Source organism: Dermacentor andersoni, chromosome 8, assembly GCF_023375885.2.
Source record: "Dermacentor andersoni chromosome 8, qqDerAnde1_hic_scaffold, whole genome shotgun sequence".
Lineage (NCBI taxonomy): Eukaryota > Metazoa > Arthropoda > Arachnida > Ixodida > Ixodidae > Dermacentor > Dermacentor andersoni.
In genome coordinates this window covers 110,420,677-110,433,287 of record NC_092821.1, presented here as the reverse complement: position 1 = coordinate 110,433,287, position 12,611 = coordinate 110,420,677, and the positions used below count along the sequence as shown (strand labels likewise).

Below are 12,611 nucleotides of genomic sequence, written 5' to 3'. Positions count from 1 at the left end.
ATTGGGTAAGGCTGCGCATAATAAAACCCGCATAGTTATGGCATTGCATAATAAAACCCGCATTGCTACTACGGGCGAAGCGACGATAGTTTCTTTTTTTTTTTTCTCCGCTCTGCAGGACAAGTTAAATTACGTAAATTCGATTCTGGGGTTCCACGTGCCACGAACACGATCTGGTTATGAGGCACGCCGTAGTGGGGACTCCGGGTTGATTTCGACCACCTGAGGTTCTTTAACGCGTGCCCAATGCATGGTACAAGGACGTTTTTGCATTTTGCCCCCAACTAGCTGCGGCTTGGATTTAATCCCGAGATCTCGTGCTTATCGTTGCAATGCCAATGCCAAAGTCATTAATCAACCACACCAGATTCCAGGGCAAGTGTGTATATATATATATCGCAACGGAAAATGGCCTCCTTTGCACCTCTGTCGGTTGCACTCGCTCCTCCAAGGGACGGGACGTGTGTCGAGTGAGCTCCTGAACAACACTTTTCAATGTGGTGAGCGCGCATTAAATCGTGGATATGTAACTCAAAGAGGTGCGACGTGATGCCAACACATTTCTCTCGCATTTACCACTAAATCGCCACTGAATATTTTAGCACTACGATTTGAAACGTACTTCCGATGTACGAAAGCAGCTCGATCGAAGCTGGTGTTCTCATCTTTTGTGCAGTAGAAGAAATTCAACCCAACAACATTGCACCAACTCCAACGCGCTTCTCTCACTCTATACACGTTAAGCAAAGCTCTCCTGAATTGTTTCAGTTAAATGCAAAGCGTGGAGACGTGCGATGCGTGCGAATTTCATTGTATTCCAACGAGGCAAGAGGAACCGGTGACGTTTTCCTCAAGTCGCAGAAAGATTTTGTTCTTCTTTGGCATCACGGTAAAGGCTCATTCGCGCTACGCCTGATTCGCACTACACTGATTTCGGTCTGCCGACTGTCGGCGACAGCGTCTTTTCTTTTTTTTCCTTCGTGTCGGCGCCTCTGTCAGACTGTACCGACACGGAGAGCTCGGCGTCCGTTCAGTGTGACAGAGGCACCGACACGAAGGGAAAAAGAAACGCTGTCGCCGACATTCGGCAGACCGAAATCGGTGTGGTGTTGGCCTACTCAGAATGAGCCTTAAGTAGAAGAAGCCTTAGCTCGGGCCCAACTCCGACGCGGCCTATTCTAATACATGTAAAACGCAAAAACGTTTTTCTGAGATAACCCCTCGACCGAGTTTAATGAAATTTGTTGCATTTGAGAGAGAAAGTTAAATTCTGTGACTGTTGGAAGCAAAATTTCGATTTAGGATCTGAATATTGTTACAGAAATTTTCGAAAATTCGGAACATTGTAAAAATAGAAGCACGAAGTTCGCAAATTCGTAGCTCTGCATCAAGAACAGATATCGCGGTTCTGTAAAGGGCATCCATCAGATCATTCAAAGCAAACAACTTCTATATGTCAAATAATAGCTTACCTGAATCGTTACGCTGTGTACAAGGACTCTGCAAAAGCAGTATTTCCATATTAATTATTTTTTCATTCATGTGCAACATATCAATTTCGTCCGTTTTAGATGTACTATCATATTCAATTCTCAGAATTGTGATACCGCTTTTCTCTGCTGAGTTACAGAGTTGTAAACTTGATAGTTTCATTTTCTGAAAATATTTCAATTTTCGCGAATATTTAACAAAATTGAAGACTTAAATCGAAAATTCGAGACCAACAGTCACTATATTTTAAGTTTTTGTTTTAAATACAGCAAACCTCGTCAAATTTGGTGCGGTGGTTGTGGAGAAAACAAATTCTCCTTTTACGCGTATTTAGATAAAAACACCTAAGCTAAAGCTTCCTCTTAAGGAACACCTTGCTGTTCGCATTCTAAACCACAGTACAGGCTGCTGCGAGCGATGCGCCGACCGATGCACTACGCGCTTATCGCGCCACCTGCTAGAATATGCGGGTCGCACGAGTATTTCACACCGGTCATGGTTCAGCGTGCGCGGCGTTTCGCCATGATGCAGAATAGTCGGCGACTCCAGCAGCACTGTCAATGGCAACGCAGAACGCGTCAGGTGGAGAGGTGCGTGCGGTCGCGTCATTTAGACAATGATCGTAGATGGTAACAGCCTGAGAACAACAAATAAATTTCACGCTGAAACTCCTCCGGTAGTCGTCCAAGTATGCGCGAGCCGTCGTCCAACTTGCTCATCTCCACGCAGCCTGGTGTTATAATCAATGTCACGGGACTTCGTCCGATCAGAACAAACCCTCATCAATTTGCATCGGTAACTCACCGTAGAAGAGAACCCCATCGGTATTTCTGTAAGAGAGAACCCTGTTTGATGCTTTCTGCGAGGTAACGAGGTGGGCTCGCCATAAGCCAAAAAGTCACCGATTGCTTACGACGAGCCGAGGTCGCCAAGATTCCTGTGGGGTTAAAAAAATCTGCCGTATATGAGGGCTGCATATTGCAAATTATATGCAATTGCGTCATACTCTTGTTCTCTTCGTGTGTGTGTGTGTGTGTGTGTGTGTGTGTGTGGAAAACGGCTATCCAAACATGTAGGCAAACGTTCGAAGCTGTACGAACTGAATCTTTAGTATAGAGAGTAATTAAATATCACGCACCTAAATACGACGCGTCTGGAACGTGCAACGTCATGCAATGTTTATATGCTGAAATGCGAACGCTAACTCAGGCATGTGCACTGTGTGAGACGTTGACGCAGCGATGTCACAAGTACGAAGGTAATGCATATGACGTTTGTAGACGGAAAAATAGTAACGAGCAGTGCGACACACATCTAAATATATTTAGCGATTCTATACACATTTCTTACAGTGGCACATAGCCATTTTGGGCATGAGCCATTTTGACCATATATCGGTGGGTTAGCGCAACCATGTTGCCGCAACCCACTAGCTCGTGAATGTGCTAAGAAAGTAGCAAAACTCAAAGGAGCCGCTCATAAATAAGCGTTATTTCATTATGTTGTTGGTGCACCACCCATGAGCAGACATGAGGGTGATTTTTAGCTGCACCAAGTCTTTCAAAATTGTTTGTGACAAATAGCACTTCTAACCCTTTTGACTAAATCACTCGATGACGCGGCCATTACTTCTATACGAGAAACCATTTATAATCAAGGTAGTTTACCTAATTACCTTCCCAATTAATTGCAATACGGTGCATATTTCAATCTACGAATTGTAGCCAAAGAGTTCGCCAGATGAATCCACTCGGAGCGAATTCTCAGGAATGTACTAGTTTCGAGATATTAATTTTCAAAGCACCCGACGAAATGCGTCGGCCAGTGAATTCGTTGCAAGTGGATGCTCCTTGCGAACTCAGCAGCTACAATTCGTAGAATGAAATATGTGTCGTAAAGTAATCTACCATAAATAGGCCAATCATTTAATTAAGCATTGTGATTTCTCGTAGACGTGCTGGCCGCCTCATCGAGTAATTTAAATCAAAGGTTAGAATTGTGTTATCTGCCACAAGCAATCTTTAAAAACTTGGTGCGGCTAACAAAAAAAACACCCGGTACGAAATCTTTGTGCCATGAGATAATGCAGTCTTACGCATAACACAGAAGCGCTCACTGGCATCACATTGTAATTCCTAGCATATTCAGCGCTTACAAGTCTTACAGTCTCATACCAAATGAGGGGACTTTAAGCAAAGCTTAGTTTTCAGAGTATCAATACGTGAAACTTTGAAGACATACATGTTTGACAGCACAACATACGACAGATACAGGCAAAAGAGCACATGACTAGCCCAATTTGCAATCCTAATAAGTTTAGAAAGATAAACGGTTGCACATAGAGCCACAATTACGTCTCAGGCCACAAACGTGAAGATTAGACAGATATATGTGCTAGCCGTTATTTCTACGGTACCTGAACGATCCCTCCACCAGATACTCCTGATGCAATCTCAGCAGGAAGCTGTATCGGTTGTGCTACCGCCGCGTTAAACGTAGGCGCTTAGCTTCATCACTGGCAGCTGAAGAGGCAGAACACTTGGTCGCTGTCCCGCAGTGCATATGTGCATACGTGTGCGGTGTTGCGCGCGTGTGCATGTGCGCGTGGGTATGTGTGTGCGTGTGCGTGTATATGTGTTTATATGTTTGAAAGTTTGAAAGCTTATTTAACATAATGAACGTATACAATGGCAAAGTACATACTTTTGGGACCCAACAAATTTGTTAAAGGGTCCCTAGCATGCACGTTCTATGTGTTTATGCGTGTTAATCTGTATTTGTGGGCTCTTTTTTCCTTTGTCTCACTTTCAAACTGATTTCATGTCTCCCTTTCAAAACTGAGGCCAGAATGGCACCGTTCCATACGATAAAGGGCAGAGTGTTGTGGTGTGTTTTGTGTATGTTGTGTCGTCTGCGCATATTATTACATTTCTCATTGTTTTCATACTTCTTTCCATCTTAAGCATCATATTCCATCCCCACTTCCTAAAGAGCAGACAAACCGTAATGCCCTTTCGGTCACAGTTGCCAGCCGGTCTCTTCCCTTATGTCACTATATGTCCATTGTAAATAATAATAATAATAATAATAATAATAATAATAATAATAATAATAATAATAATAATAATAATTTAATAACGATAATTGCTTTCATCTGGAGTATCACGCTAGCCTGGCCGACACGCTAACCCTTTTTTATTGTCATTTAACCGCCTCTGTCTCTATGACGTCTATTGGAATCGCACGGGGAGTTGGGCGTCCACTGAACTACCGTCGAGCCAACTCACCAGGCAGCACGTCGGGCGACAGCTTTCCAGTGGCGAGCATGACATCCTTGAAGTTCAGCGGCGCGTAATACACGCTGCACACCACCTTGTCGGCGAGGCTGGAAGGCGAAGCGTAACGCAGCGGAGACTCGATCCACTGCAGGCTGGACAGGTCGCCGCGGGTTTGGACGTGCAGAAAAGCGAACTCCGTGGACGTCTCCGGCGCTCCGCCTGCGCGGTGCTTCAGGGTGAGTCGGCGACGCCCACAAAGGGGCGCGCTTTGGTTGCTCCGACGGAAAAATATGACTGTCGATCTCCTATTGCTCCGTTTGCGTGAATTCGGCGCGAGAAGGTTCGGGTGGGAAGTCGAGTCGACGTCGGCCGTGCGACTAACCGAACCGAACCGAACCGCGTTTTGCGTGACGCGTCTTTGCCAGGCGGGATTGGGCGAGCGTCGAGCCGCACCTTGCAGGCCGGTTGAAAAAAAAGTGGCGTCGACGCTCGCGTCAGCACCACGGTTTCCGAGATCGCTTCGCTCTGGCAGGTTTTGCTCCGGTCGTCTCATTCGCAAAGCAGAGAACGTAAGTTACCTAGGTGGTGGTAGGTGTGACCGGCTCCCCTGAACTGCGTCTTGCGCAACGCTGGGCTTCTCGCACGTCGAGAAGGCTTTCGGGCGACCAAGCACTGTTGCTGCCGATTGGACAACGCGAGAAAGAAATTCCCTTGCACTGCTACTTCATACTGATTTGTAAATCATGGCGGAAAGTCCCCAAGTGGCAAAGTACATGCCAGCACCTATTTATCCTCAAGTACGTTTCTTTCTTTTTTTCTTTTCGCACACGTATTTTTACTACGAACACGTTGGTATGTAGAAACGCAATATATCTCGAAGTGTTCGTCGTGTGCCGGAAACACAATGGTACTTGTCCATTCGCGGGTTTTATGTATCTTTATTGTTTTGCGAGTTGGCTTCAAAGCTTTCAACAAATCGCTTACTGGTGTCGGCGCTTGCTTTCCCCTGTGCATTTCGCCATCGTGGTAGGGTATGAAGCAAGACGTAGTATGATCCGAAAACAGTAACATGTTACATTCCCTTGTGTACTTAGATGTAGATTTGCGTTAGGGAAACCCAGGTAGTTAAAATTAATCCTGAGCCCCCGATACGGCGCGCCTCATAATTATATTGGGTGTTTCGAATATACCCTCAAAACCTTGTTTTTTTTTCTCTCTTTATGCCACAATAGCCACTGTAACGCTTCGTCGTGATAAGTCACGAACTGCAATGGAGGTCCCTTTGCCCTTTGATTCCGAAACTTTACATCTGTTTACCACCCGGAAGCAGTGTGGGGCCTATTGACATGCATCACCTCACAACAGAAAGAATTCAAAATTAATAAAAGAGGGCCCGGAAAGCAGCATTTTATGCTTGTCTATGTATATAATGTTCGCTTAGTTAGCAAACGCATAAACCGAACACACCGAATTGAGCATGTCAGTCCAAAGGCAAATATTGGGGGTGAAGTCAAACCATGTTTTGTACATTTCATTGGGGTCCTGGAATAAAGTGTTTACTCCTCAGAAAAAAAAAGGAAAGAAGAAAATGCATGTGTTCAGCTGCGTGAGATTGCGTGTCATTACCTAAAGCGTGCCGCAGTATCCGGGCTGGGTAGACCGAGAAATTGTGCGCCAAGAGTGAAATGATAACGCATGCAATTATTTACTCGTTTATTAGTACATGTAGTTCATTGGTATACATCGCTAATCGTGACGCGTCGGCGCGATTCCAGACGACGGGTGATTCATCCAGACGACGTGCGCTACTCTGGCGCCATCTCATAGCCACCTTCGGCGCAAAGCCCGTCTTGCGAGGAACTACGCTTTTCTCCTCACGCTTTGGCCATACCCTCCTCCTCCGCTTCCCGTATCATGGTTCCGCTGCACCATCTCCTGCGCTTCCCTCCTCGCGCTCTCTTCGCCATCAGAGTATATTCTCTCCGGCGGCGCTCCGCGCTCGCTTTAATCTTTCTCTGTGCTCGTTCGCTCGGTTACGAGGTAGGACGCTGATGGTGGCCGCAGGAACGGACGCCTGAGAGCCGCACTCCAAAAGTAACGGCACTAAATATCCAAACAGTTGAGGCGGCTAAATGTTCAAGGCCAAGCACGAGGCTAAGCTGAAAAATTGCTTGGAATATATCCTGTGAAAAGCAACCCCAACATGTGAGAAGAGGGGCAATGTACGCGTTGATATCTCGCGCGGTCTACGTTCGACGGCTGTATCCACGGGTGCCCAGTGCAGGATAACACTTTCTTGCGGGGGAGCAAGCCACCTGGAGGCAAACCTGCCAGCTCGTGCATTCTCGGAGGCCTTCCTTGGCCGGACCCGCTAGCGCTTACGTGAAACGCGGCGAACGGGATCATGTAATCTGCTTCAGAGCCCACGCACACGGCAGCGGTTTCGCAGGTCAGTTGTCCACAAATTTACGCTAACGCATTACAGCAATGAAGGAAGTCATTTAAAAGGAATAACGCAGACAAGCAAACAAGCAAAAACAAGCAAATATTTAGGTCAAATACCGCGGCAATCGATTCATGAATACATATATTCCGAAATGCTTAATGCATTAAATGAACGTGAAATACTAAACGCGAACAATGATCACAACGTAGCGTAAAAAAACAGTGCCATGAAGAGATTGGAATCATTACGAGGAAATAACAACGATGTAACGACCACGACAGCATGATGGCACGACGAGGAAGCAATGAAATGTCACGACGATGACGATGACGAATGACGATGTCACGACAATGGCAAAATAACCATGGGATCTTTGAAGGCGATTGTATGAAGAAAACGACATGACGACAGCGTTATGCAGATGCTATAATGATTGCGACGGTATGATTACGATGGCATGAAGACAACGACGTGATGATGGGACGATAGAGCTGGAATGACGACGATGGCACCACAACAACGGAGTAACGGTGTTAGAATGACGACGAGTTCATGCCGATCACGGCTTGACGACAATGGCATGACGAATCTGGAATGACGACAAGGACATCGCGCCAATGAAGCGACGACAGTAGAAATCTCTCAGACGGAATGACAAAGATCGAACGCCCACTACCACATGAACGTGACTCTCTGACGGTGATTCAATGGCGACCATAGCATGACGGTGATGGACTGAGGAGACAGCGATGATGCCGGTGTGGCGAGGACGGCTCGAAGATGGCGACGCGATAACGACGATAATACAACGCAGTGGAGTGGAGATGGCGTGACTACAAGTGCACGACTAGATGCCGTTGCCACTTCGACGCTGGCGTGACAGCGACAGCATGTCGACAATAGGATGACGAAGATGTAATGACTTTGACGAAATGAGAACGATAGAATGATAACGATGACGTCACGAAAAGAGCATCACTGCAATGGGATAACTATATTGGAGTCATTAAGACATAGGGGCGACAGTGGAACGACCACGATAAGGCGAAAAGATTGAAATGATCACAAGTACGGGTAGTAAAATAGGAGTGTTGGTCTTTGTTAGCTATTCGACAAAACCGGCATCAGCAGCAACGGGAAAATTGAATGAAATGGCAAAAGAATCGAGGCACTGCTACGCAAGAGGCATTGAAAAAAAGGAGCGACTTTTTGTTTGTGATTTTCCGGGAAATTTGTGGTGCAGGTTACGTTCCGTATTTTACGTATTGTATTACGTTAGTAATACCAATGTGTGCTAGTTAATTGCGACCGCTATTGCAGCGGAGAAGTTCACAACAGTAGCCAGTTTAATTGCCACACTTCAAAATTCAAGGCAAACTTTGTCTGCGAATTAGCAATTAGTTAGCTTTGAGTAGACGCTGTCAAAGGTATTATTCACGAAGATATTCTGCGGTAATTGCTTGGCGGCACGGCTGCCTGCATTTTATTTTGCGACACATGTAATATAGTACGCCATTTGCTATACCGTCGGCAAACTTCGAGCAAGGGTGCTAAATTCGTCACGATGAACTTGTCACTTACAAGGCAACGTGGTGAAATGCCTGTAGGATCCCCACCGTCCATCGCAATACACGTTCATTACCAGATCATTCTGCAGCACGTCCTTGTACTGCGGGTTGTCTGGCGCAAAGTCCGAGATCTTACTGGATCCTTTAAAGCTTGCGTCGAATAGGCACCTGTTTCATAAAAGAAAAGAGATTATGAAGAGCCGACCCCGGCTGTAATCCAAGAATGCGTTCAGCATTATTTCAGTCGCGGTTATTTTTCACACCAGGTTGCACAATGTGTTACGAGTGGCACTCCCCTTACCAACGTGCCTTACCCGTAGGCGGAAGCCAATCGGTAATTCGAGCACCACTTCCTCACGGACGACTTCGAAACCCCCCTGCTACGTCTTCAATCAGAGGTGCAGCTTCTCAACATTACGAGGGTATAATGTGAGTACGCTCTCCTTACCACCATTTGGTACTGCACGGTACCACCACACAGCGGTGGTAACATTTGCGCAGAAAGCAGAACTGGAACCGGTACCCCCACAGTGTGGTACCATACCGCCGTGCGTTTTTAGCGCTGCGTTAGAGTGCACTTTCTTCGTTGACGGCGGTCCACAGAAACCGTTAGACACGAAGAAATTGCCATTGCTTCCCAAGGAAAGCGAAGCCCTTCATTAAGTAGTTGTCTATGCGCGTTGTCGATACCACGTACTTTTGTCTCAGAGAGGCATGTCGATACTCCGTTTTACGCAAAACAGTCAACGCTACGAAGGCTAGCGAGGAATCTGTCACAGCTCATATTCGCGACCAACAAAATAGTGCGTCACACTTGAAAGAAATGCACAGATATGCGTCAATTAATTCGGTGTGAGATTAGGTCTCACAGTTATAAGTCGCCAATGTGATCTGGTTTACCACCGAACTGGTGGAGTTGCACGTTTCTGCGACCAGTGTCCCAAGCGCCTTGGGATTGGCCAACGTGCGGGGAGTGCCTAAGGCCTGCTTTAACCTCCGCCGCAGGTCGGCCCGGCATTGCACCATCTTCGTTATCGGCCCACGTACGGGGAGTGCCTAACGCCTGCTTCGTCGACGCCGAGGGTCGGCCCGGCATCGCACCAACTTCGGGATCGGCCCACGTAATGACGTTTTGTTCAAATAGGGCCGCGCCAATCACGACGTGTGCTCGGCGGCACGAACGCAGGCGGCGTCTCACGCGGACGCCGGAGGAGAAGGATCGAGTTTTGTGTCGACACGAGGACACGATACTTGGGGAACTATCGCTTCACAGCCTCACTGTAAAACCCGCTTTGTGTTCAGGCGCACAAGCCTGTTAAGGCCCGTGACCGCAAGTTGCTCGGTGCCGCACTCTCGCTGCTGTTATCGCGCGAGTGAAACCATCTACATGCAAGGTTTCAGCGCTGCGCTTAAACTCCTCAGAGGGTATTCTAAGTATACGCAGGGTCGGCTAACGCGGATGGGACATGCGTGCGTGCACAAAATTTTCTGGCAGCCTCGAAAGCTTTAACATGCCGTCTAGGGCGTGTCATCGCATCGAACAGGCGAAATTTCGCTGTACGTACAGCCACATCAGTAGGTTAGAGCGCTGATGTTGTTTCGCACTTTTATCATTTCAGTCTGAAGATTCAAGATAAAAGCCGCGTGCTGTGAATGTTGTGTTCCATTACATTTGTTTGCGGGCGGCCATTCTGAAAAATTCTAGGCGATAACTTATTCAAGAACGCAGATTTCTTTTGAGCAACCTTGGCTGTCTAAACTTTTAACGTCTACCTTTTAAGTACGGCTTAGTTGGGACCCGTTGTAAGTTGTCGAACAGTTCATTTCCTGTGACACAAACTCGAGGGAAAATAAACCGCTGGTCAGCGGTCAACTCGCAATTCACTTCGTCATTATGCTTCCTTTAAATGCCAACAACACTTCTTCATTATGCATCCTTTAAATGCCGACATACCTTCTTATCGTTATCTTCCTTGCGCCGCGCAGATATGGCGTAATGCGGGACGGCACGGCAACGCCGATGGCTCAAATCTAACTAAAGTTCAACTCAATTCAACTACAGCTGTACAAAAGGGAACTCCTGCTCAGTAGAAGGAACCGCGACTTGGCAGCTACCAGCCCGTTGGCATGATCAGCGTCGCAACTCGGCGGTGCACGAGATGAGACAGACGGGGAACCGTCCGCGCACAGTGAAATCTTAGAAGATGTGAACTTGACGTTCACTGCCCGTTCTGTTCAAAGCAGCACGTACACGCAGCAGTTCAACAGGAACACTGTTCTGTTTGTAGTATGGGCGCCCACAATGCTCCTGCCAGCAGCATCTAGCAGCGGCAGGCAGAACACCGCTCTTACTCGGGCACCGAGGCGATTGAGTGCAGTGATGGTGCGTTTGCAGTGCGCCGACGCCCCTTCGTCCTTTTTCTTTTTTTTTTGCCTTTTTTTTATTGCCACCACAGGGTTTGCGTGTTCTAGAGGCCCTTAACCCTGGGATGCGCCCGTCGAGCGGGACAGCACCACAACGGCGATGCTGACGACTTTTTGGCGCACCGAGCGTCCGTTTAATTGCGATCGCCATGAAATGAGAGCAAGAACGGCGTGTACATTGTGCGTGAAGCCTGTGTTGCGTCCGCGCGTTTATTTTGCGAGAAGTGCTACGAGGCATAACAAGCCGATTTCGGTTTCACGACAGTGCCATAGAGTACCTTTCTGATTACGCCTGGGGCGAGTGCGAATGTTTTTTACTGACTATTTGTTCTTTTCTGTTGCGAATGCGCTGCTGCGGAGGTATTAGGTTGGAAAAAGCACGTTGGTTCCTCCCTTGCTCTCCAGTATACTGGGAAATTTAAATAAGATCATACTCAATATATATTAACGCAGAAGTGATAATAAAGATGCGATTCCTTTCACACACATACGTGGTGTGTCTCGGCCTCAATTGGTAAATAATGAAAAGCGGAACCCGCATTTGAAGCCCTTTGCAGGTCAGTGGCTATGGCGTTGTGTTGCGGAGCACGAGAGCGTGGATTCGATTCCCAAGGGTAGCGGCCCCATTCCGAAGGAGCGGGACACAAGGGTCGCGTGCTGAGCTTTAGGTGCACGGTAAAGAAGTCCAGTGGCTCAAAATTATTCCGTAGCCCTCCACTACAGCATCTCTCATGACCAACTGTGCACTTTCGGGAAGGTAAACCTGGCAGCTACAGTAACCCGTGTTTAAAGCGTAGTTGCGTGTTCTTGAACTCTGCGTCGTTCTCCTTAAAGCAAACATCGTATCCACTGCGTATACTGAAAGTACGTTGCCCGTACATATCTCAAGTGGTTAATTATGGCTGGCATTCTAAATTATATATTCCTAATAAAACTGAGTATGACTCAAGAGTAAAAATTAACTTAAATTATGGGGTTTAACGTGCCAAAACCACTTTCTGATTATGAGGCACGCCGTAGTGGAGGACTCCGGAAATTTCGACCACCGGGGGTTCTTTAACGTGCACCTAAATCTAAGTACACGGGTGTTTTCGCATTTCGCCCCCATCGAAGACTCAAGAGTAAGACAGCTCCGTACTGGCACAGAAATGGTGCTGTGTTTTCAAGTGTTATCAGTCTGTAACCATTCCGTGCGGCATTTACTTTTCTTTTTCAGTGTGCCGCACTAATGGGCCCGGACTACGTTTTCAGTCTTTCTTAAGAAACAATTTAGAGGGGCGTCCCGTCAAAACATTGCTTTATACTGCCCATTAGGTCTCAAATTATCAACCACGACCAAACAGATACCTTAACGTTGCGTTTATGGTGCATACCGGAGGGAAAAAAACATTCTCAAAAAACGGT

General features: G+C 47.0%; 1 protein-coding gene across 1 annotated transcript in view; it reads right to left on the bottom strand.

The window, feature by feature from the left end:
* LOC126529456 (fatty acid synthase-like) overlaps positions 1 to 12,611 on the bottom strand; it is a 112,287-nt gene that overhangs the window by 48,379 nt on the left and 51,297 nt on the right. Inside the window, exons 16-17 of the mRNA XM_072284111.1 lie at positions 8,797 to 8,951; positions 4,779 to 4,988 (exon numbers count right to left, since the gene is read on the bottom strand). Of these exons, the coding sequence (XP_072140212.1) occupies positions 4,779 to 4,988; positions 8,797 to 8,951 (365 nt within the window). The remainder of the gene's footprint in view (positions 1 to 4,778; positions 4,989 to 8,796; positions 8,952 to 12,611) is intronic.